We start from the raw sequence: 23,155 nt of genomic DNA on the forward strand, positions 1-23,155 counted from the left end.
GTAAATTCTCTACCTGAAATGAAAGTCCTGTATATTTAAATGGATTTACAGACTTAAGCTTAATTACATTATTCACTATCTTTATCACTCTATGGCTTGCATACTACAGATAAAACAATTTCTGTGAAGTGTGCACAAGAGCACAGTGCCCTGCGTCAGGCTCTAAGGGACACCTGTTTGCTCCGGGGCATCTGCTGCTCCAGCTCCTGCACCCCAGCTCAGGGCAGACTGCGGCTCCTGCACCCCAGCTCAGGGCAGACTGCGGCTCCTGCACCCCAGCTCAGGGCAGGCTCTGCGGCTCCTGTACCCCAGCTCAGGGCAGACTGCGGCTCCTGCACCCCAGCTCAGGGCAGACTGCGGCTCCTGCACCCCAGCTCAAGGCAGGCTTTGCTGCTCCTGCACCCCAGCTCAGGGCAGGCTGTGCTGCTCCCCAGCGCCCGGTGCTCTGCCCCTGGTGGGACACGGGATGTGGGGTGTGAGGACGTGGGGTCACAGCGGAGCTCACACGCTGATGTGTGTGTGTGCAGAAGCTCTGCTGACCCACCACAGGCCCCCTGGAAATGCAGTTTCGCATACAGCTGGAGATAGGACGGAGCGGGGGGGGGGGGGGGGGGGGGGGGGGGGGGGGGGTGGAGGGGTAGGATGTTTGCATCTCAGGTCCAAGCAGTTTCAGTATTGACCCAATGTGGTATCTTCCTCCCAGCCCACCGCCAGACAGGATAAGCCACATTCTTCCATGATTGAAAGCACAATAGACGTGTGAAGCTCAAGATAATCTTAACTGCTACCGTTATCTAAACGTACTACCCAGCACAGAAAGCTATACTTTTGCTTTATTCTGGTTCTCTAAACATTTTGTAACTGCTAGTTTCACTGAAAAAACAAGAACTAAATTGGACCTCAAACACAGGGCATTAAAAAGCACCTGAGGTTTGCAATTGCCTTTTCGATTTCCGAGCGTACAGTCACTTGAAAATTCTTAAAAAAAATCTCTTCTGCCCTCTGTGCGCTGACACAGCCACATCAATTCTGAACGACGATTTTAACTAAAGGCAACTTAAAAGATCTGTAATAACCACAATCTTCCTTGAAGCTGTCTTCTTAATGGTCAGGAAAATTATGATTATTTTGGAATGAAGACTAAGGTTCAGAACATAACTATAGCATGACAGGTTTCCTTTAACGACATACAAATTTGAACCTTATTCACCAGGATTGTGGTATATAGATAACTCACCCATTTTATTCACCATTCACATAACAAAATTCAGGCATTGTCAGAATATTGAGGTTCATCATTTTACCTTTTGGAAGCTCCTACACACCTGCATTAGATGGAGGATTCTGCTTCTGTCTGAACGACTGCGGCCAACGGCAAGTTCTGGAAACCCGCCCCGGCGGTGCTGAGACCCCGGAGCGTCCCGGGCCGGCGCCGCACGCGACAACAGGGATCGCTCTTCCTCGGCCACGGACGAGGTCGCTGCGCCAGGGAAAGAGCGTCTCGCACAGCACGCGTGTGCCCTGTCTGGAAGTCACCACAGAACTAAGCAATGAAACTTTAGATGCACTCTTCAAATCCTGGAGGAAGAAATCGGCTTTTCAAAACAATCTGATAAACGAATATATAGCCAAAAATCTCAATATTGTCTTGAAACAGAGTTAAGTGACTGATAGACTCTATTTTTTTCTAAATATCTTACACACTGCGGGCACTCACTGTGTCGTTTGCAGGATATTCTAGCGGTGTCTAACAGCAATGTCGATGTAGCTGGATCTCGCTAGCTCTGACGTACCGGGCACACGTGCACCACCGCAAGGCCAAGTGCACGTTTACCGTAAAACCACAGTGCTGAACGCAGCCAGATGTTGCCCACGCATCTGCAAATGACCCCGAAGTCCACTTTATTGTGGATCCCTGAATTTCCTCCAGGAATTAAATAATAACTCTTTGGGGAATTAAAAATACTTTTTAGCTGCTGATTTTAAACAGATTATTCTTTTTGTTTGATTATTATTGTCAAGAATGTTAGCTTTCCATTGCAGCAAGGTCAGGGCATTTAGAAGAGTTAACTAATAAGAGCACTGGGTGCTCACAAGGTTCCCTCACGTCACATAATATTTCACCAAAAAAACCCAAAGCGTGCCTCTGACTCTGACGTACAAAGAGCCCCAGTGCAGCTCCTGTGTGTACTGATTAGGACGGCTGGTTCCAGAGCCGAGTCCCCAACCTTTAGGCCAGGCCCAGGCCCTTGCAGCCCCGCTGCCGGGCGCCGCGCGGGCCCCTGCAGCCGCTGCTCTGCGCGGTCAGCGCTGCGTGGTCAGCGCTGCGGGCCCCTGCAGCCGCTGCTCTGTGCGGTCAGCGCTGCGCGGTCAGCGCTGCGGGCCCCTGCAGCCGCTGCTCTGCGCGGTCAGCGCTGCGCGGTCAGCGCTGCGGGCCCCTGCAGCCGCTGCTCTGCGCGGTCAGCGCTGCGCGGTCAGCGCTGCGGGCCCCTGCAGCCGCTGCTCTGCGCGGTCAGCGCTGCGCGGTCAGCGCTGCGGGCCCCTGCAGCCGCTGCTCTGCGCGGTCAGCGCTGCGCGGTCAGCGCTGCGGGCCCCTGCAGCCGCTGCTCTGCGCGGTCAGCGCTGCGCGCCCCGAGGCTCCGGCTGCCGTCCCCGCCGCCCCGCGCGCCCCGTCCAGACATCCAGGGCACTGACCCTCCAGGAGCAACACCTGACATGCCGGGCTGTGAACAGGGCCGTTCAGAACAGTATTCCTATATCCTAAACAAAGAGAGGGGAACAGAAAAGCAGTTCTGTAGCAGTGTTACAGCAATTTATTCAAACGACGATGATTTCCATATAAAAGCAGTTCCATGATATTCAAAACTCCCTATTGTGAGAACAAGCTGGAGGGTACAAAAAATGAAGAGTCACTGCCAGGGACAACCAGACAGGAGAAAACAACTAGAAAAACGTAGGTGTCAAATAGTTCGAATAACTTCATCCAAAACAGAGAGGCCTGAGACACAAAGGTGTAAGACAAGGGTTATCTGCCTTTGCAGCACCCAAATCTACCATCGTGACTGCTGGAGAGGCAATCTCTCTCTCTTTGGTTCTGGGGTGGAGAAGGGTAGTGAAGATCTTGCCATTTTCAGAGAATCCTGGCCTGAAAATAAATTAAAAAAGGAAGAAATTGCCTTTTTTAGTTTTTCAACTCAAGTCAATATGAAAGGTGTTCAACCAAAAATGTCAGATCCTCAACCGAGAGAACTTGCTGAAGCCAAAGGGATGGTGAAGAAATGACCTCAGACAGTTTGTTACCTGGACGAAAACAGAGTAGGTGCCACAGAGCGTCCGTTTCAACTCAGCAGCCACCTTGAGGAAACAGATGATCAGCTGCAGTCCACTGAGAGCCATCAGAACCGACACCAAACTGACGTTCCATGCCACCACGTTAGCAGGTTCTGTGCACCGAGACCAGGCAGAGTAATCGGTGAGGTACCTATGGCAGAAACAGTAATGCAGAGTAAATGTGGTGGGTGCAGTTCAGTTTAAATACACTTTTTACCTATAATATGTAGAAAAAACCATACTGGGCTTTCTGCGGTTCCAGCTGCGGAGCCAGCCCCAGCCGCCCACCACGCCAGCACCTCCCGCAGCGTCACACCCAGCTGGCGCAGGCTCCTCTTCCTCAAACACACCCGCTTCACCCGTGTCTGTTAGACATGCAACTATTAGAACGACTCTGCCACTTTGCCAAACGGCAGAAGCCAGGTTGCAAAAGGGAATCTTCCTCTTATTGATTTAGATTCACCTTCAGGTGAAGTCCATGCAGAGAGCAGAAACCCCCCAACGGCGCCGTCCCAACCGCTGCACGCAGAGCTCGGGGAGCGCGACCCCCAGCTGTTCTACAGCTGTGGTTCCCGCCCTGAGGATCAAACCACGCGCACCTGACGGGCCCCTCGGCCCGTGACACGCGCCACGGCCCGTGACACACGCCACGGTCTGTGACACACGCCACGGCCCGTGACACACGCCACGGCCGGGGGTCGGCTGCAAGAACCTTTGCGAGACACACCTGCTCAGTACCAGTTGCTTTTCTTCTAATCATTCACAACTGAAATGCTTTGAGCCAAACCTGGAGAGCTCAGCACCTGGCCCTTTACACTGAACTAAACCCCTCGCTTGTGTTTCCACGGTAATGCTGGTGACACGCAGCAGAGACTGCAGGATGCACTTCTGTGCTTTAGATAACGCCGACTTCAGCCAGGGAAGCCAGCCGTTCAGGAACCGCTCCTGCTGGGCGCTGAGGGAACCTGATTGTGATCCTCTGACAAATGCATCAGTTCGCATTAAAACGCAGCTGGAGGAGCTGGGCATTATGCGACTCGAAATACTCGAGTCTTATAAGATTCATATATTCAATATTTCTTACAAGAAGGCAAATACCTTATTTGAGGATTCTGGTGCTCATTTGAGAAGGTGAAAAACTTCACTCGCCAACCTAGATCTCACGTTTAACAGACTGAGGCATCCTGTGTGGAACTCTGAGATAACTCTGACCATTGCTTGGATGAACAGCTGCTTCCAGAAGTTACAGTGATGCTTCTTACCCCCCAGCGGTGTCCTTGAAGATGTAATCCCATCCACCCGAGGAATTGCAGAAGGGGCCTTGGATCAGCCCCCAGGTAAAGACGATGCAGCTGTACCCAGAGAAGGCGACGCCGAGCAGGGCCAGCACGATCGAAATGAAGCTCTGGGGGCAGAAAACCAGCGCCGGGTGAGGACGGTGCCCACGGCAAACAAACGCGCCATTCAGCCCCACCAGCTGCTTCCCTGGCGCTGAACTTCGCGTTGGTGGTCCCGGTCTTCAATATACAGAAAGAAACTTGAAGAGTAGTAAGCATACACATACAAAATAAAGAGTTTAAGACAGTTTCACAACTCTCAGCTAAGTATTGTTTGGGGAATTTTTGTTAAACTTGCATTTTTGCAAAGTGCTAGAAGAGAACAAGGCATTAAACACGTTTGCATCCCAGACAGCATATATTGAGTCGTTCTGGAGAACGTAACTTCCAAATAATAAAAGCAAAGGACCGAAGCTATTTAGCTGGGACATTTCGTGGGAACTCTCAGGCTCTCCACATCCTTGCGTTCTCTCACGAGCACGGTTTGCTGCCCACGCCGTGGGGGCTCACGCCGTGGGGGCTCATGCCGCGTGGGCAGCCGGGCCCCGCGTGCACAGGGAGGCGGCGCGGGCAGCGTGCGGGCAGCGTGCGGGCAGCGTGCGGGCAGCGCGCGGGCAGCGCGCGGGCAGCGTGCGGGCAGCGTGCGGGCAGCGTGCGGGCAGCGCAAGGGCAGCGTGCGGGCAGCGCAAGGGCAGCGTGCGGGCAGCGCAAGGGCAGCGCAAGGGCAGCGCAAGGGCAGCGTGCGGGCAGCGTGCGGGCAGCGTGCGGGCAGCGCAAGGGCAGCGCAAGGGCAGCGCAAGGGCAGCGCAAGGGCAGCGCAAGGGCAGCGTGCGGGCAGCGCAAGGGCAGCGCAAGGGCAGCGCAAGGGCAGCGTGCGGGCAGCGCAAGGGCAGCGTGCGGGCAGCGTGCGGGCAGCGTGCGGGCAGCGCAAGGGCAGCGTGCGGGCAGCGCAAGGGCAGCGTGCGGGCAGCGTGCGGGCAGCGCAAGGGCAGCGTGCGGGCAGCGCAAGGGCCGGGGGACGCGCGGCAAACGCAGGAAGGCGCTTCAGCAAACGCTGCAGAGACGCGCAACACCAGAGCAGACTCACCCTGTAGGTTTTGTTACAGCTCTCGCTCTCACAGCACCGATAGAACACGCTACACTCCAGTGTGATCAGAATCACTGCCAGCAGAAGGATCTGTAATGGACACCACAAGGTCAGTGAGAAGGCTGCAGACACCAAGCCAAGGCTCCTTTGCAGTGGAAGGCAGGGACGCAATCCGTATCTCAGCCGACATTTTAAAGCTGCTCAACAGGAAAGCGCCATTTCTGCACGGACCAGAACTGTTCTGATGAGGCCGTCACCCCGCTTGTCTCTTGCACTGGAAAGACAGGAGCAGAGTTACCTCGCGGACACGGCGACGCCAGCCACGCGGGCAGATAAACCGGCCCGCGAGCAAAGAATCGACGCCAGAGAAAGGCAGGATCTGCTACTGGAACCCCACATCAGTTCAACACGGACCAGGGAATCGCCTTCCTTACCAACACCGTTACCCTACGGGAGATCAGGTGTACAAGTTTTCACTAAATTCACCCGGCCTTTCATTCCCTTTCTCTGTCGAGCACCCACACTGTTCCTCTCAGACTGCCGGGTAAACCTGAGACTAGAATCATTTCGATAAACAGGACTCGGGCTCCAGATCAGAAGCCGCCCCTCGCGGGCACCGGTGTGAGAGGGGAAAGCGGAAAGGAGGTACTTCTGAACCACAGCACTATCCCCCCTCATGCTGCTGCCCTGTTTGTAACAGGGTAATATGGGTGTTTTTAATAAATAATGATCTTAACGCTAAAAATGCCTCAAATTATGAATGTCATTGTTGCAGTTAACTTTTCCTCAATTTTTCAATTATGCTTTTCTGTTCAAATTCTCTGCCCAATAGTTTTTCCTCCACCATAAAAGATCAGGTTTTTCTTCTGCTTGAGGAAGAATGCACTATTTCAAAAGAATGCCTCACGTTTCAATAACTCTCCCAGCTCAGCTCCTTCATAAAGCCACCTTACTCATGCAGAGACCGCTCAGCACCCCGGCTGCGTGCGTGCGCTTTGCTCTCGACTGCGCGGTCCCGAGGCTGCAGCTCCTCACGAGCAGCACCGGGTCAGCTCACCGGGACAGGCGAGCACGCCACAAATGTCATGGAGAAAGTCCCCCCGTGCCAGCCACAGTGAGAGCAGCTTCTGCATCTCGCCTAACGACAGCGGCACTGGCTGCACTGCGAACGGCACCCAGCGCTCCAAGCACTGCACCGCACTGCACCGCACTGCACCGCACCCCGCTCCTGAGCACACCCAGCAGCCGCGGGAAGCCGTAACACAAGTGCGAATTACACACAAACAAAAGCCAGCAAAAAACATAAAAATCAACCCTGCAAAACCACTTACATGGAATTGAGCAGCACACATAGATGTAATTCAGCATATTCACATTGTTTCAGTTTAATCGAGTATTTCAGCCTGCAGCGGTTTTTCCAAAGCAATCCATACTCTCTTTAAAAGCACAGTTATGGTGCTGCACAGTGCCCCGGTGCTGTTTGCAGCAGACAGCAGTTCATCAGGACACCATGGGATCAGTACTTACCATCACGCCTGAGAAACAGATCCCCTCGAAGTGCCACACGTAGCTGGGCGGCTGGTCACCGGCTCTGCCGTTGGGGAAGTACAGCAGGACGTTAACAACTATGCTCCAAAGCGCGAGAGGGACCAGCAAACAACTCAGGCAGCTTCCACACGTCTCCAAAGCCATCGCTCGAGAACTTCAGAAGTTTGCTCTCCTAGGCTAACTAAAGATTACGAGGTTTTGGCCTCCTCGGTTTGATTCAGTCATTTCATGTTCACAGGAAGCAGGTGACTGGGATGCGATTCCAGAGACAGAGAAGCGCTTACAGTCAGCAGAATAACAGATTAACAGTCCTGTCTAAACTCATTGTCCTTCCTAAGCACATGTCTTCAAGCAGCAGTTTCCCTTCTGGAAGATCCTCCTCTGTGATCTGCCAAATGAAACGCGTCTGCAAGTCAGACTCAGGAAGGAAGTTCAGCGATCGCTTCCTGCGGCCCCCGGGCACGGGCTCCGCCGCGGGTCCTGCTCGGCGCCACCGCAGCCCGCGCGGCTCTCTGCCCCGCGGCAAACCGGTCCCGTCCCCGCGCAGAACCGACGGCAGAGCTCGGCAGCGGTGAACCCCAAAACCACAGGAACCCCAACGCAAAACCCCGGGCTGAGCTCAGCCGCTCTGCAGGGAGCACAGAGGCCCGGATAACACCAGCTACAAACTGCCAGGCAGACTCATGTTACCCCTTATAATTAAACACCCTGCAGCGTTATGCAGCCGAACTGTTTTGTGCACTAAGTCCTGCTCCTTCTCCAGCTGTTTCTCCCTGTGCTCACAGCTGGGTACGCGCAGCTGCAGATCCCGCCTAAGTACACGCGTGCCCAGCACAGACGGCCTGGCTGGTTCTGGGACGCCGGCTGCTCCGCGCTGTGCGGAGCCAAAGCCAAACGCCTTCCCCGTTCTCATGCGTCACCGTTCCCCAAGCAGCGCCGCAGCGCCGCCCGAGCGCTCGCAGCGCGGCCGAGCCCTGCGAGGGCTCACAGCTGAGCCCGCGGTTTGCCCAACGGGAAAGCTGTGGTCAGAGAACACAGCGCTGGGACCCCATCGAAGGCACTAAGGCTGTTGTGGAGGCAATGATGTCATGGCACATTTTCCTTCTGTTTCCTCATGAGCTGTTTTAGCCTCCGCACACATGAGGCTTCTCTCACAATCTCATAAAAGCTGTTTGGGTTGGATGTTGTAATTAATTCCTTCCTATTTGTTTGAATGAGATCACTCGAGGAAATGGGCATGGTGGCACTCATGCAATTACACCATTTTCGTAGCCGTTCTGTGCTGTGACACTCCCGATCCCGCTCGCCTTCCTTCCCTCGGGAGGTTTTGGTTGGAGCCCTCGGGCTGCACTGTGAGGATCCCCACATTTCCTGCTCTGCGCCCCAGTCACTACTGACACTTTCAGGCCTCGTTCTAACCAGAATTAGTGGCGAACTTCCCTGTGCAGGCTCAGCAGCACGGACAGAACCCGCACCCACGCCGGCCACGGCGCTGAGCACACGGCTGAATTACAAGCAGGCACATAACATCCCCGACTGATTTTTTTATTACAAAACTCAGAGATCACATTATAAGCTGAAACATTTTTTTCTAAAAGCAAAGGCCAAAATGACTCGTGAGCAGCTTAGTTCTCCCCATGGCAATCTGTTCCAGTTAGAAGGAACTTACTTGGAAAATGACACCTGAAGCAGTTTCATGATGCAGACTGCTGACTGCAGAACAGACTCGTTTTGTATTTGAACTGAGCTCTGCAAATACAAAACCGAGGTGCTGGGTTTTTTCTGGCTCACTGTATCCATCTGATGCCCAGTATGAAGCAAGGCTGGCATCCAGTTTCTCAACTCTCTTACCGAGTGTTGCAAGAGCTGCTTTCCCGTTGCTGTCAATACCCGGGAGCCGATGCCGAGCGCATTACCGAAAAGGCATGTTTACCCTGGACGAGTAACTTCTCCGCCGAGTTTAACCTAAACCAGCTGCTTCTCCAAGACATGGCTGATGAGCTCCCAAAACACTGTCTCATGCATCAGGTGGCAAAGGAATTCAACTGGCCTTTTCCAAAATTACAACATCAACAGTGAGTAGCAATGCTGCGCATTAGTGCCACATGGATGGGAGCCACAGCTTTAACTCTAAACTCCAGCCTGATCACACTGTCCATTGAAATGTCTAAAATGGTTTCAGTTCTTTAATTAGCTGTGCGCAGCAGAAAGACAAGTGTCAATCATTCACGCAACAAGGCAAAAAACCAATAATCTAAGTTGTGCAGGAATTATATCATATTTCATTGAGACCCTCTTCTCCTTCTCCCTCCCACAGCAGGGCAACACCGGGTACAGGAAACAAGCAGAAACAGCACTGCAGACTGCCCTCAGGTGTAACAGCTGCATGCACTTCTGTATCAAGAAATGGTACAGCAAGCCGCAGATACTCTGAGATTCTGAACACGAACTTTCTCACCTGTGAGTTCTTTTGTTGCTGTGGATGTGTGTGCGATTCTGTCCTCACGGTTCATTTATTCTTTCCAGGTGTGTTTTCCGGGGCAGCCCTGGCGGCGAGGACAGCCGAGACACGGCCCAGGTCTGCCCGCTCCCAGTCACAGGCTGTACTGAGTGCGCACTGACACCCGTGGGAAACTCCTTCTTCCATAAACAGAAGCCAACTTGCCTGTTTTCAAAGATAACGTTGACTGCTAGATTGCAAAACTGAACAATCGTGGTAATCAGCCCAATTTCTTTGAAATAAATGGCATGTCACATTCTGTTTTTCACTTGCCAAATACCATGGTGCCAGCAGCTACTGCCCCTGCCAGCATTGCTGCTGGCAGCGCGTCGTTCAGATCTCCTTTACCTTGGGACTAAATGTTCACTGTAATACGCTACAAGGCACACTTCCGAAGTTCCTGCACAGCACCAGAGTGCTGCCTCCAGGTTGCTTACCGGCGAAGTCCAAGGTGTCAGATTAACCCATCACCGCTGACCCAAATCCGCACTGTATTTCCTGAACGCTGCTGCACCTTGGGGGCTGCTGAGCGAGGAGAAACAGGACCCGGCCCCCCTGCTCTGTCCCCAGAGCCTGAGTACACAGCGGGAGGGGAGGCCCTGCGGGGACGGTCCCGGAGGGGCTGCCAGCACCGGCTGCCCAGCGCCAGCACAGCGGCGCCGTCCCTGCCCGCGGGGCCGGCGCTCCCTGCGGCTGGCGCAGCGACCTGGAGCGGGCGGCGCGGCCGGTCCCCCCCGGCGCCCGTGAGACCAGAGACAGGCACAACTCGGCCGCTTGGTGTCCGTGTTCTCATGCCGCCACCGTCCCTTACTCCAGGACCAGGAAAGCAGTGTTTCAGCATGGGCAGGGAAAGAGTCACTGACACCTGTGGGTATTTTTAATACAAATCTTTATTTGTGAAATACAGCAGAAGTTCAGAAAAATCCTGAAAAGGTGAAGGGCATGTACCTGCCTGCAATCACCCCATTTTACTGGTGCTTTGGTTTTGCTCCAGCTGAGTTTCCATTTATACTCAGGCCAAACTACATTGGGTTTCTGTTAATTCCAACATCAGAATGAAAGTGCAACTTTACTGGGAACACAGCATAAAGTACAAAGCTGTTCTGTCAGTAGACGGGAAAATAAAAAGCATCTTTAGTGAGCTGTTCAGGATGTTCAGGCAGTTGCCTGTACTAAGATGAAACGAACCAAAGAACAGACACAGGCGGATCAGAGGAAAGCTGCATGTGACTCCAAGAGCACACGCTGGCCCCTCGTCAGCTACACCGATGGCAGCAAAACAGTTCGACAACAAACAATCCGCATTTGAGTATGCATGCAACATAAAAACCAAACCAAACCACAGAAGTCTCAAAACACCACACGCATGCACGGACGCCAACAGTGTCAGGTTTCTAGCAAACATATGTCTGTGGGGGGAACAAAAAGAAACAAGCACACATTAATGGGAAGAACGGTACTACTGTATCCAACTGTAAGACAAGCACAGCATGGCTCGTCCTGCCGTTACAGCACGGAGGAGAGGAAAGAGAAGACAGTAAGAGCTTTGAAAGAACCCAACATTCAACTATGTCAATTAAAAGTGTGAAACACATTCTTAGCCATCATGTGTGTATTATATAAATCATATCTGGTTCATACCTTAAGTCATTGCAATTCCAACATTACTGCTGTGATACTGATTTTAACAACACGTTCCAACTGTTTAACAAGGCTAAAGAAATGTGGAGGAAATTCCCCTTCCTCACTCAAGAACACCCTCCAGCTCCAAACCCCGCTGGACCTGTGCAGGTTCTGCGAGATACGTGCAATCTGATTCCTTCTCTTAATCCTACTGAGCAAGGCCGGGATGCTGCGGTTTCACTACACGCGGCATGTTCTCAGTAGCCTGTCAGCTGCTGTGCGCAAAATACAGGGTTTGAGCAACACAGTTAGAACAAGCGACCTACCACAAACTGCACCACACCGCACAACAGTGGTTTAGGCGACGGCAGAGACCACGCCAGGACTCCTGTATCTCAGTTATATCACCTGTACAGTGCCCATAACCACACGCGCCATAGGGGGAAACGCCTCCCAGCTCCTGTGCAGACCGACTCGCTGTGACAGCCGGGGAATCAGCTCAAACCTTGTGGTCAAATACTCCAGGAAAATGCTGAACACAACACGGCTATTAAAAAGTTGATGCTTAAGAGTAGCTAAAAAATAGCTGCTACTCCACAGTAGCATCAGAACAATAGCGTTACATGTTCACCTGAGAAGCGCGGTTCTACCTACCAACGTCTTACCTCCTCGTGACTGCAGCACAGCCCACACAGCCCTCCAACGATGCCGTTGATGATCTGGATGAAGCACAGAATGAACTCTATTCCACCCACGACAAGCAGGATGGAAAAGAGGGTGACGTTCCACTGCACGATGTTCTGAGGCTCTTGGCATTCAGACCACTTGTTATACTCAAACAAGTACCTGTACAAGGCAATTAAAAGCATATTAATGTTGTGGCACTAGAATCAGATTACATCTAGTCTGTAACTGCATCGAGGATAATCACTCTAACTGGGAATAGAAAATGCAATGGTTTATTCCATGCAAAGTTTTCTCTGTTTCAGAATATGTTGAACTACCAACCACACATTTTAGTTAAGTCTTCCTTTTTAAAAAATATCTAAGCTACAAATGGAGGATCTTCTATTACCGATTAAAGCGACACAAGCTCAAGACAGCTGAAGGAGCAAAGCTATCGCTCAAAAGAACCACACAGCTTTCCGGGACTGGGCCTTTATGCTAAGGACAGCGATTGCTGATCTGAAGTCGCCTCCTCTCCCGTGCCGCTGTCCTTCGGCGCTTCACACACCTAGTCCGGAACACCCAAACACGGAACACATTTAGAGGGTGCCACTGTACTCCAGCTGCTCCTCCTCGCCCGCCCCTGGGGACGTCGGCGCTGATGAGCCTTTGGCAGCGCCGGGCTTGGTTCTTCCGCGCTCATCAGGGCCGGGAGGAGGAACGTCCCCCCTTGGGACAGACACAACTGAGCGGCCCAACTCAGGCTCTGCTGCAAAGGATCTTCATGTGGCTTCTGACCGCTCCAAAGCCTCCAGCCCGGCCCCGGCCGTGCGCTGCTGCCAGAAACGGCCCGAGGTGCCAGTCACAGGGACACCGAAAAACTGTGTCACGATCCAACCCAGACCCTCTTCCAGCCTGCAGGATTTGTAGGGATTAATGAGGGATAGCACACAACTCAGCTACAGGGGCTTGGTTTGCTGGAGAACCCCAGTCGGGGATAATTAAGAGCTTTTTGACCTCCCTGTCTTGCACTGTACAGAGATTCTTATAAACCTTTTCTAGTTCCAAAGGTTCTGTGCCATTTCCCGTAATGAAGACATAATGTGGTTTTACACCAACACACAGCAACAGAAGCAAACCTCACAGAACAGTCTTACACAATTGCTAAGACAAATTTCATAACAATTGCTATTCACAGTTAGTAAATCCCTCAAAGTCCTAAAACTTTGTACTTTATGTTAGAGATGTCAATAGACATGTGGTATATAGATATTATTACCTATACATATGCACGTCCAGATCCCTTTTTGTGGGACAGAGGATTTCCATTGCTTTGGTTTTAAATTACAGTAGCTGGTGCCATCTGTTCAGTTCTTAGTGACCGAAAAGTGTAAACTTAGGGATGGATCCGGGCACCCAGTTACTGGGTATTGGTGAAGGGCGCTGGGACAAAGCTCACGTGTGCCCGGGGGAAGACACAACGTGTTCACGAACAGACAACTTACCCTCCAGAGGACCCGGCGAAAGGGTAGACCCAGTTTCTTTCCAGGTGAGTAAAACAATACGGTCCATGAGACAAGCCCAGTGCTGAAATGATCACGCAGTATCCAGAGCCGAGGATCCCAATGAAGGCTGCCAGAACCGAGGAGAGCATCTGCACAGCAAGCACAGGCATGAGCTTGGAACGCAGCACCGCCCGTCCCGGGGCGCGGGGGGCACTCACCGCGCAGCCCTTCCCGCAGCTCTCGTGGCCGCAGCGCCCGCAGCCGTCGCCGCTGTGCAGCCCGATGAACACGGCGGCGGGGACGAGGACCTGGGTGCAGAGCCAACAGAACACGCTGCTCCGGTTTGCTGCAGACCGGGCACCAAACGCGCATTGCGTTCACCGGTGGTGCTTCTTGGTACGGAGCAGAGGGCAGCTCGCACCCGTTATTCGTTTCTATTAACGCGGCCGGCACCTCGCCCCCGGTACCGGCAGCACCAGCACCAGGACAGGTGTATTTCTGTTTCTGCTTTGTGTAGACACAGCCCTTAAGTGCATGAAGAGCCTGCTGTGGTATTGCTGCAGTTCACCTCTAAAAGTTCTTGTGCACATTAAAGGCTGTATGCTGCAAACAGAACGCTTTGCAAAATATGCGTTCACTGTCAGCCAGACGAGGACTAAAGATAAACCTCTCACAATTATTTTGCTAAAAAAAACCAAACTACCACCAACATATTAATTACTGAAGAGCAGGCATCTCCGTGGGACAAACCAGTCTAACTAGAGGAGAAATCCTGAATAATTTTGCCCAATTCAAGCAAACATCTCATTACAGAAATCCAGCATTTTTTACGTTTCCCAGCCAGTTTCCAGTGCTGGAAATGCACAGTAACTGAGCAGAGGCTGCCGCGGGAAACGCTGACGCTCCAGGGCTTTTAGCACAACGCCAAGAAGCAGCAGGGCTGAGTGAACAGAGCATCCCCCACCAGCACTAACAGGACCCCACCATAGTTTGCAATTATGAAGACTCTGCACCCGGGAGTATATTGGAAAATCATAAAGGAAGAACAACGTGTGGTCTGCAAACTTCACAGATTTAACCCTTTACACAACCCGGGACCTGCTGAGAGCCTTGGTTCCAGCTTTGCATTGGGTTCTGCTACCTGGACTCCCTAATCTTCTCAGCTCTCAATGACATACTGTGCAGATAACCAACAGTAACTAATAAACCAGCTGTATGAACACATGGGTGTTATTTTGTTACGACTCCAGACATTCCTACTGATGAGATATTTCATCAATAAATTAACGTAACTGGTAAAGAAATAGTAATACCAAGTAGCTCCAAAATAAACTTGAAAGAAACCACTAGTTTATTACTTACCAAAATGCCTCCACCCAGAATGCCATGAAGGCACTCCACGTATTTGCCGAGGTGATGCTCTGAAGCAAATCTTGTTTCACCATTGGGAAAATAAAGCAAAACGTTGGCCACGATGCTGAGCAAGGCAAGGACCAGCAACTTATAACCGATACACCTAGCGCGCCTTCCGAAACACATGTCCTTGGCTTTACAGATCCCTCTCCCGGAGTCCAACCCAACCTGCCTCGCTCCTGTCCGCACTCAAAAGAAGATCAGCCTTTATTCTCAGCTCCTTAAGTACCAGGTGACCTGCCTGCCCGGGTGACGTTCGCGCTCTCGGCCACCACCGCTGCCAATTGCAGAGTGAGGGAACAGGGAGCGCCGCCACCCTTTGGAAATGCAGTAATTGTTGTCAGACCAAACGCAACCAAGGAAACACTGAATACCAGGTAATTTCACCCTAACATAGGATGTTTGGAATGATCACCAGTGATGAACAACAGGCTGAAACCACAACACAAGTTCTGTTAGGAAATGAAGGAAAAATGTTTTAATTTGCTGGAAGCAGCTTTGAGTTTTAGGTTTATAGACTGATTCACAACAACCTGAAGCCAGGGAGAGACTCGTCTGATTTCAACAGTATTGAGTCAGAGGTTTGGGTATAAACAGAAAAAGGTCTAGAGCAATGAGGAGTATGTAGAGCAACCTCTTGCCATCCTGCTGATGGAATAAGCGCAAACCTCACCACGAGGTTGGCAAACACATCAAATGGACAGGAGGCTTCGCAGAGCGTCCTTCTTCTTGCCACTCTGAGAGCAGCTCAATTTAGATGAACAGCCCTTTGTTAAAGCTAAACCAACAAACACTGGTGAAAAATGCTGCTTCCAAAGAGGATACAAAATACAGCCCTTGCTCTGACATTTCATGTATAGAAACACACAAAAAAGGAAACCGCAAACAGAGATAAATTTATTACATCAGGGGTTTCCAAACTGTGTGACATGTACCAGTCATGTTAATGTGCACAGCAAAATGACCTGGGAAAATTGAGATCCAGCCTTCCATCTTCTCCCTCATGCCAATTTTGCTAAAACAGCCAAAATGTCCCCTGTTCCCACACATGGGGCCCATGGACGTGAGCTGCCGGGCCCATGGGAGCTGCCGGGCCCAGGGGTGTGAGCTGCCGGGCCCACGGGTGTGAGCTGCCGGGCTCATGGGTGTGAGCTGCCGGGCCCATGGGAGCTGCCGGGCCCACGGGTGTGAGCTGCCGGGCCCACGGGTGTGAGCTGCCGGGCTCATGGGTGTGAGCTGCCGGGCCCATGGGAGCTGCCGGGCCCACGGGCGTGAGCTGCCGGGCCCACGGGTGTGAGCTGCCGGGCTCATGGGTGTGAGCTGCCGGGCTCATGGGTGTGAGCTGCCGGGCCCACGGGTGTGAGCTGCCGGGCTCATGGGTGTGAGCTGCCGGGCCCACGGGTGTGAGCTGCCGGGCTCATGGGTGTGAGCTGCCGGGCTCATGGGTGTGAGCTGCCGGGCCCATGGGAGCTGCCGGGCCCACGGGTGTGAGCTGCCGGGCCCACGGGTGTGAGCTGCCGGGCTCATGGGTGTGAGCTGCCGGGCCCATGGGAGCTGCCGGGCCCACGGGCGTGAGCTGCCGGGCCCACGGGTGTGAGCTGCCGGGCTCATGGGTGTGAGCTGCCGGGCCCATGGGAGCTGCCGGGCCCACGGGCGTGAGCTGCCGGGCCCACGGGTGTGAGCTGCCGGGCTCATGGGTGTGAGCTGCCGGGCTCACGGGTGTGAGCTGCCGGGCCCACGGGTGTGAGCTGCCGGGCCCACGGGTGTGAGCTGCCGGGCCCACGGGTGTGAGCTGCCGGGCCCACGGGTGTGAGCTGCCGGGCCCACGGGTGTGAGCTGCCGGGCCCACGGGTGTGAGCTGCTGGGCCCACGGGTGTGAGCTGCTGGGCCCATGGGAGCTCCGACGTGCGGCCGGAGCGGAGTCGAGGTGCCCCACAGCGCAGAGGGATTCCCACAGCAAAGCCAGTGCTGGACAAACTGAGTCCGGGAATGCACAGGATGCTACAGGACTGCAGGGAGACCTTCGCTTAGTTAGGGGGAAAATCCTTATTCCGGTTTTCCGTTTTGGGGATGTGTGTGTATTATCCTTTTAACAGCTAAATAGCCCTGTCAAAGTCCAAACCAAACCCATGGTGTTCCTGCAAGTGACGTGAGCGACGCTCAGGCTGAGAGTGCATGCAGATGTGCAGCAGAAAAGCGGGGCTGGGGAGGAGAGCAGTCTGTGCAGATGTGGCCTGTGATGGACTTCTCCGGGTATTGTGGCTGTTGACCCTGGAGACTTCCGTCACGATGAGAAATATCCTCGAATTGTAGGAACACGTGCTCAGCACTATTGTGCACTGCAGCTTTGATGACTAAAACAAAGCATGAACATCACCCTGCAAGTTTCCTCTGCAGAAGGAGACGGCTGATCAACTGAAGACTCCCTTATTGTGTTATGCTAAAAAAACCAAACCACTCCCCCCGACCCCCACCCCACGCTTATGGCCACTGGGGAGCAGATTTAAAACCTGTTCTGTTTATAACCTGCATAATTGTCCGCTAAACACTTGATTTTACATACAATTTCACACAATCACAAACTTCTTGTATCTAAAATCGTACATGACCAAGCGAGCGGGGTGCTGTACAGGCATCGCACTCTGCAGTTTCTACCAAAACGTCCTCCAACAGCACACTAGTAGTTCAGATCACTTGCCTATGTAATCATACAGGTTACAAAAGTCTTGAGCTTGTTTACTTCTCACAGCTGTTTGCTTCACAAGTCCCAACTCTACGTCTTGGCAAAGCGGGCGGTGGTGGACGCCTGGAACGCGCCGCAGGCACCTGGAGTCCCGCGGGCTGGCACTGCCCCCAGCAGCCGCGCACGAGCCGCCCGCCCGCGCCAGAACGGCCCAAAGTGCAGCCGGCGCCAGGCGCCAGCACCGCCAGACAGCAGAGGCCACGCCAGTGTAAACCAAACCTGAACTGAGTTTGAGTCTTTCAGACAAGAACCACGGTGTTTGCTCTAGAAGGGAGACACTGCTGAGCCTCACAGGCGCTTCCCCGCAGCCCCGGGACGTGCCGCTGCTGCTCAGTCGCAGCACGATCCCTGCAGCTCTGGTGTCCTGGGCAAAGAACACACACTGAAAATCACACACAGTGTGATTAGAGACGACAGAAGTCTAATTCTAGGCTAAAGCCTCAATTTAGAGTGCAGGTCTAGCTGTCCGCTCTGGCTGAGAAGCAGCTGCTGCAGTGGGGTGCGGGCAGGACAAGGCGATCAAAGGGCAGGGAAGCAATGTTGACAGCACGCTGCAAGGTCCAGCATGTGGAGATTTCCATACCCTCTCCTGGAGGAAGGGGCTGGTTTACAAACAACTGCAGCAACTGGCTCGTATCCCAAATCATCGATGCTGCAGGATAAAGTTTGCCAGCAGAACGGCACTACCTGGAGCAGGACACTGATCCTTCACGCCAGAGAAGAGGCCAAAATGAGGTGCCTTGTCTCATTACTGAGGTATCTAACACCAAGCCTGATTTCACATGGGGTCCAGGGATCCAGCAGCCCCTCCATAAAATAAGTCATTGCTGCTTTGGCTGTTCTGTTGCAGCGGGAGAACCGAGGTTTGCTTCTTACACGGAATACAGGTGTCAGACCAGTGTTTGCTGATGCCAAAACGCGGAGGCGATGGGCGCAGAAGCGCTCTGAAAAGCTGAGCGCTCCCCAGCTCTCTGCTCCCGCTCCTCGCCCGCACGCCCACAGCCACGGAAACCACCCTCCCCAGCGCGGCGGTGACTGGAAACCCCTGCTGTCTCCTGACAAGTCCTAAGTGCAGCTGCTGCCAAGAAAAGCAGATTATGGAAGACTGCCCAAGCTACCACAGCCTGCAAAGTTACCGAATACTCGCAGAGAGGAGAATAAAGAACAAAACAAAGCCACAGAATTTTACCAAGAAAAAGAAAACTGTGTAGCAAATGACTTCAACTACAACCACGTCGAGCACCTCCGCCCTCAGCCAGATCGCCAAGGTGATTCATCACCATCAACAGAAGAAACTGAGTGGCAACAGCAATCACAAGTGGCACACGAACAGGAGAACTCTGAACTCCACTAGTACATTTTAATGCCCACGGTAGCCCTGGGAACACCTACATCCCTCTACTAAAGAGGAAATCCAGGGGCCGAGGGGGAAGGACGTCTGTAAAACACACGGACGGTGGGCCGGGCGCAGGCCCGTCGCTCGGCAGCTCCAGCCCGGGCTGCCGCGGGCCAGGCTCGGCCTCGCTGCCGGCACACCGGGCACGCTGCCGCGGGGACGCCGCACGGCTGCTGTGCCGGGGCGCCTCGGAACCCCTTCCCCACCCCTCTGCGCACGGGCAGGGCTGCCGTTCTCTTCCTGGGAATGAGGGGTTTGTAGCTCAGCCATCCCAAATCCCCATGCTAATCTTGCCAGTCCTCCCTAAACTGAAACTGCCTTGGAGCAACTGAAGTTTTTACTTTATAAACACTGCTCAGATGTGAATCAAGGAGCTTTACTAGTATCGTTGCTATCTGGACACCCTGTTCTACAACTTCGACCAGCAAGTTTCTCGTTATATCTTTCCTTGCAAAAAACTTCTGGTCCCGACCGCCAGTGGCAAAGGGTAAAGGAGGGAGGTGCCTGTTGTGGAAAGGCTGGCGGGGTGTGGTACCTGCAGGACCTGCGGACCAGACACGGCCTGGGAAACGACAGCACGGCTGCACAGATGTGTTTGGAAAGGCCGGGCAACACAAGGCGTGCGTACCGGCGCAAGGCGTGTGTACCAACACGGGTTATGAACTCACACTTGCACTCCCTTCTATGCCAGTCTCATTTTCCTTCCCTCTCTGTTGAGCAGGCGAACGCTAGCTCAGACACTGCTGGGAACGGGTGATGGAAACAGCCACCTGTCAGCTGAACCAAGGGAAGCCTCTGTTCAAACACAGGTCCCAGTGACCCTAGAACACCCATTATTTTCCTTTAATCAAACGGAGAAACGCCCATCCACGCTGCCATCCATTTCTCAATGTGCGAGTGACGCATTGCTCACGTTTTCCAGCCATCGCCACAAAAACACTGCGCCGTAGCCGTAATTGTCCTCGGGCACGCCACCTCAGCAGGGCGCGTCAACCTCCACCTGCACGGGCACAGGAGGAAACGGCTCCCGCGAGGTCCGTGGTGTCTAAGGGTCTCCTGGCCACAGCCAGAAGGTTTCCAGATTAGTTTCATTAATCACAAGAGCTCCTTCTGAGGAGGAGGCACCAGGTGCTGCCATAAGAGCACTGGACACAAACGCCGCTCCTGCCGCACCGACACGCGCTCCCCGCCCCCTCTGCCGTCACTTTGGGACCTTGGCTTGGAGAAGTGCTTGCACTGCCATGCAACACCATGCATCAACATATACAGAGATTTAACTTTTAGCAACAATTCTGACCCAAGAAGGGGTCAGCAATGACACAGCAAAAGGAGTTTTGACACTTAACCCACCAGCATGAGACTGAAAACTTACAGCCAGGGCAGAGCTACCGCCGAATGGGCACACAGAGACTCTGTTCTCTGGAAAACAGCCCACGAACCTTCCTTAAGAACAACAGCACTGACCCTCGACTTGCAATGTACTGTAACATCATCCCACAGTCAAATAAACCACTTAAAAACACTCTTGTCTGGTGACATAAACCCCATGATGTAGCCTGCGTTCATTACTTCTTGCAACAACGTTATGATGATAAAAGTAGGACATAAGACAAGCTATTGCTGCCACAGCCCGCGGGGGAAACCGTGCCCGTGGAAAACCACCAACAAACCACCGTGGGCTGTGTCACTCACACAGAGGTTTGCATGCTGTACTTCCAGTCTACCTCTAAAACTGTGACGTTCTTGCAGGAGTCAAACAAGCAGGAAGCATTGTCACCACTGTACTTCAGGCATACTCTGTTCCACACTGTGTGTATTCAATGTCTGCGTGAACCAGGAAACTGGGGTTATCTCAGCACACACCTCCGCACAGCGCGATGGGCAGGCGGCGCCCGGGCCTGGCGTCGGCCGCATTGTGACCCCTGTCCCCGCAGAACAGCCCAGGAAAACACATCCGACCCTGACACATCAGAGAACACCGAGCAACTAATATCACGGTTGTGCCTGTGGCTCTTGTGGTGAAAAAGTCAATCATTACACATCTTTGTGTTCCTCATACAGTGATGCTGTGAGTAGTTTCAGAATTAGTAGTTCTATATTCCTTTGAACTATAACTCAGCTAAAAGTATTGGTGTCACCAGCGCACCTGGATGTGGAAGCGAGTGCTGCCGAGTGACAGGGGCGTGCGCGCCACAGCGGCGGTCCAGAGCACAGCCATTTCCTCGGGGCACGGCTCTGCCCACGGGGCTCCGGCGTGCCCGCGGGGCTCCGCTCTGCCCATGGGGCTCCGGTGTGCCCGCAGGGCTCCGCTCTGCCCACGGGGCTCCGCTCTGCCCGCAGGGCTCCCTGCAGCTGCCTGGCAAAGAGCCCCGAGGATTCCAGCTGCTCCCTCTAATGACAAACGGGCTGTGACCACGACCAAACCCACTCTGGTGAGCCCACTCAGGGGCCACTGGCTCTCCCATCTCCTACAACAGCTCAGGAAGTGCCATCTCCAAGCGACAGACGGCACCTGCCCCGCGAAGACGAGGACGCTCAGGAAGAGCCGCTGGTGGCACAGCAGCCACGCGGAGCGCCTGCAGCAGCGGGAACCGAACCATCGCGCCCCCGGGTCACCTCCCGAGGCCTCGGCAGCGCTGGGCTGGGCTCAGCGCCGGCTCAGGACACTGCGGGAAGAGCAGGGCTGGGCTGGGCTCAGCGCTGGCTCAGGACACTGCGGGAAGAGCAGGGCTGGGCTGGGCTCAGCGCCGGCTCAGGACACTGCGGGAAGAGCAGGGCTGGGCTGGGCTCAGCGCTGGCTCAGGACACTGCGGGAAGAGCAGGGCTGGGCTCAGTGCCGGCTCAGGACACTGCGGGAAGAGCAGGGCTGGGCTGGGCTCAGCGCCGGCTCAGGACACTGCGGGAAGAGCAGGGCTGGGCTGGGCTCAGCGCTGGCTCAGGACACTGCGGGAAGAGCAGGGCTGGGCTGGGCTCAGCGCCGGCTCAGGACACTGCGGGAAGAGCAGGGCTGGGCTGGGCTCAGCGCTGGCTCAGGACACTGCGGGAAGAGCAGGGCTGGGCTCGGCTCAGCGCCGGCTCAGGACACTGCGGGAAGAGCAGGGCTGGGCTCGGCTCAGTGCCGGCTCAGGACACTGCGGGAAGAGCAGGGCTGGGCTCGGCTCAGTGCCGGCTCAGGACACTGCGGGAAGAGCAGGGCTGGGCTCGGCTCAGCGCCGGCTCAGGACACTGCGGGAAGAGCAGGGCTGGGCTCGGCTCAGCGCCGGCTCAGGACACTGCGGGACGAGCAGGGCTGGACGGCAAGCTGAGAAAAGGGAGTAAAGCCACTTCCTTGTACGGGTCTCCACAGCGGACAAACAGTCCCGCTCTGCTCCGCACAGGCACAGGACAAAGGAAACAAACAAAAACACTGCAGGTTTCCTCTAAAGGTGAGGACAAAAGAAGGCAGCCGTTTCCCCGGTATCTGAGCTGAGGCGACGGCCTGGCACCGCCTGCGTGCAAACCCGGCACCGGCAGCACCTGTCCCTGCGGGTGTTGCTCCCACCAGCTCCCCACATGTCGATCAGCTCCGTTCTGCCCTATGTTGAATTCACAGGTCTTACTAACTGAGCACTGCTTCTGGGCATATAAGACGTTAAAGGAAAATTAAAACATGTCCTGTGGAACCATTACAATTATAAAGCCATTACAAAGTTCTTCATATGGAGACTTAGTAAGTGGGTTGCTGATTAATCCAGCCTATGATTAATGCGCAATGAATATGAAAGACTATCGCAACAGGAAGGAGTTTCCGCACCACCTCATAGCAAATTTATTTCATTTCAGGTTATGCATTAAGCAAGTGAAATAGTCCTTTACCAAGAGGCCTGAGAGCAGCAGGCAAGTCCAAGAGCACAGCAGCACCACCTGTGCAGGACACACGGACAGAGCCAGAACCGCTGCCTACCCGGTCCCCACTGTCACTTCTGCCACCGCATCTCTGCTACCACTGGAAACTCCTGGCCTGTTTA

The 23,155-nt window shown here is 53.9% G+C and overlaps 2 protein-coding genes across 2 annotated transcripts; both read right to left on the reverse strand.

Annotated features, from left to right (window-relative positions):
- Positions 1–2,564: 2,564 nt before the first annotated feature.
- TM4SF18 (transmembrane 4 L six family member 18) lies at positions 2,565–7,446 on the reverse strand (the record flags this gene model as incomplete). The annotated part of the gene is made up of 5 exons (XM_080349667.1): positions 2,565–2,723; positions 3,301–3,481; positions 4,593–4,735; positions 5,755–5,844; positions 7,282–7,446. 5 exons carry the CDS (start codon positions 7,444–7,446, stop codon positions 2,565–2,567), a joined length of 738 nt encoding a protein of 245 aa, XP_080205793.1.
- A 4,236-nt stretch (positions 7,447–11,682) lies between these two features.
- Positions 11,683–15,135, reverse strand: TM4SF1 (transmembrane 4 L six family member 1; the record flags this gene model as incomplete). The annotated part of the gene is made up of 5 exons (XM_080349668.1): positions 11,683–11,700; positions 12,091–12,271; positions 13,597–13,745; positions 13,815–13,904; positions 14,959–15,135. 5 exons carry the CDS (start codon positions 15,133–15,135, stop codon positions 11,683–11,685), a joined length of 615 nt encoding a protein of 204 aa, XP_080205794.1.
- Between the last annotated feature and the right edge of the window lie 8,020 nt (positions 15,136–23,155).

Source organism: Nesoenas mayeri (genome assembly GCF_963082525.1).
Source record: "Nesoenas mayeri genome assembly, chromosome: 9".
Classification (NCBI taxonomy): Eukaryota; Metazoa; Chordata; class Aves; order Columbiformes; family Columbidae; genus Nesoenas; species Nesoenas mayeri.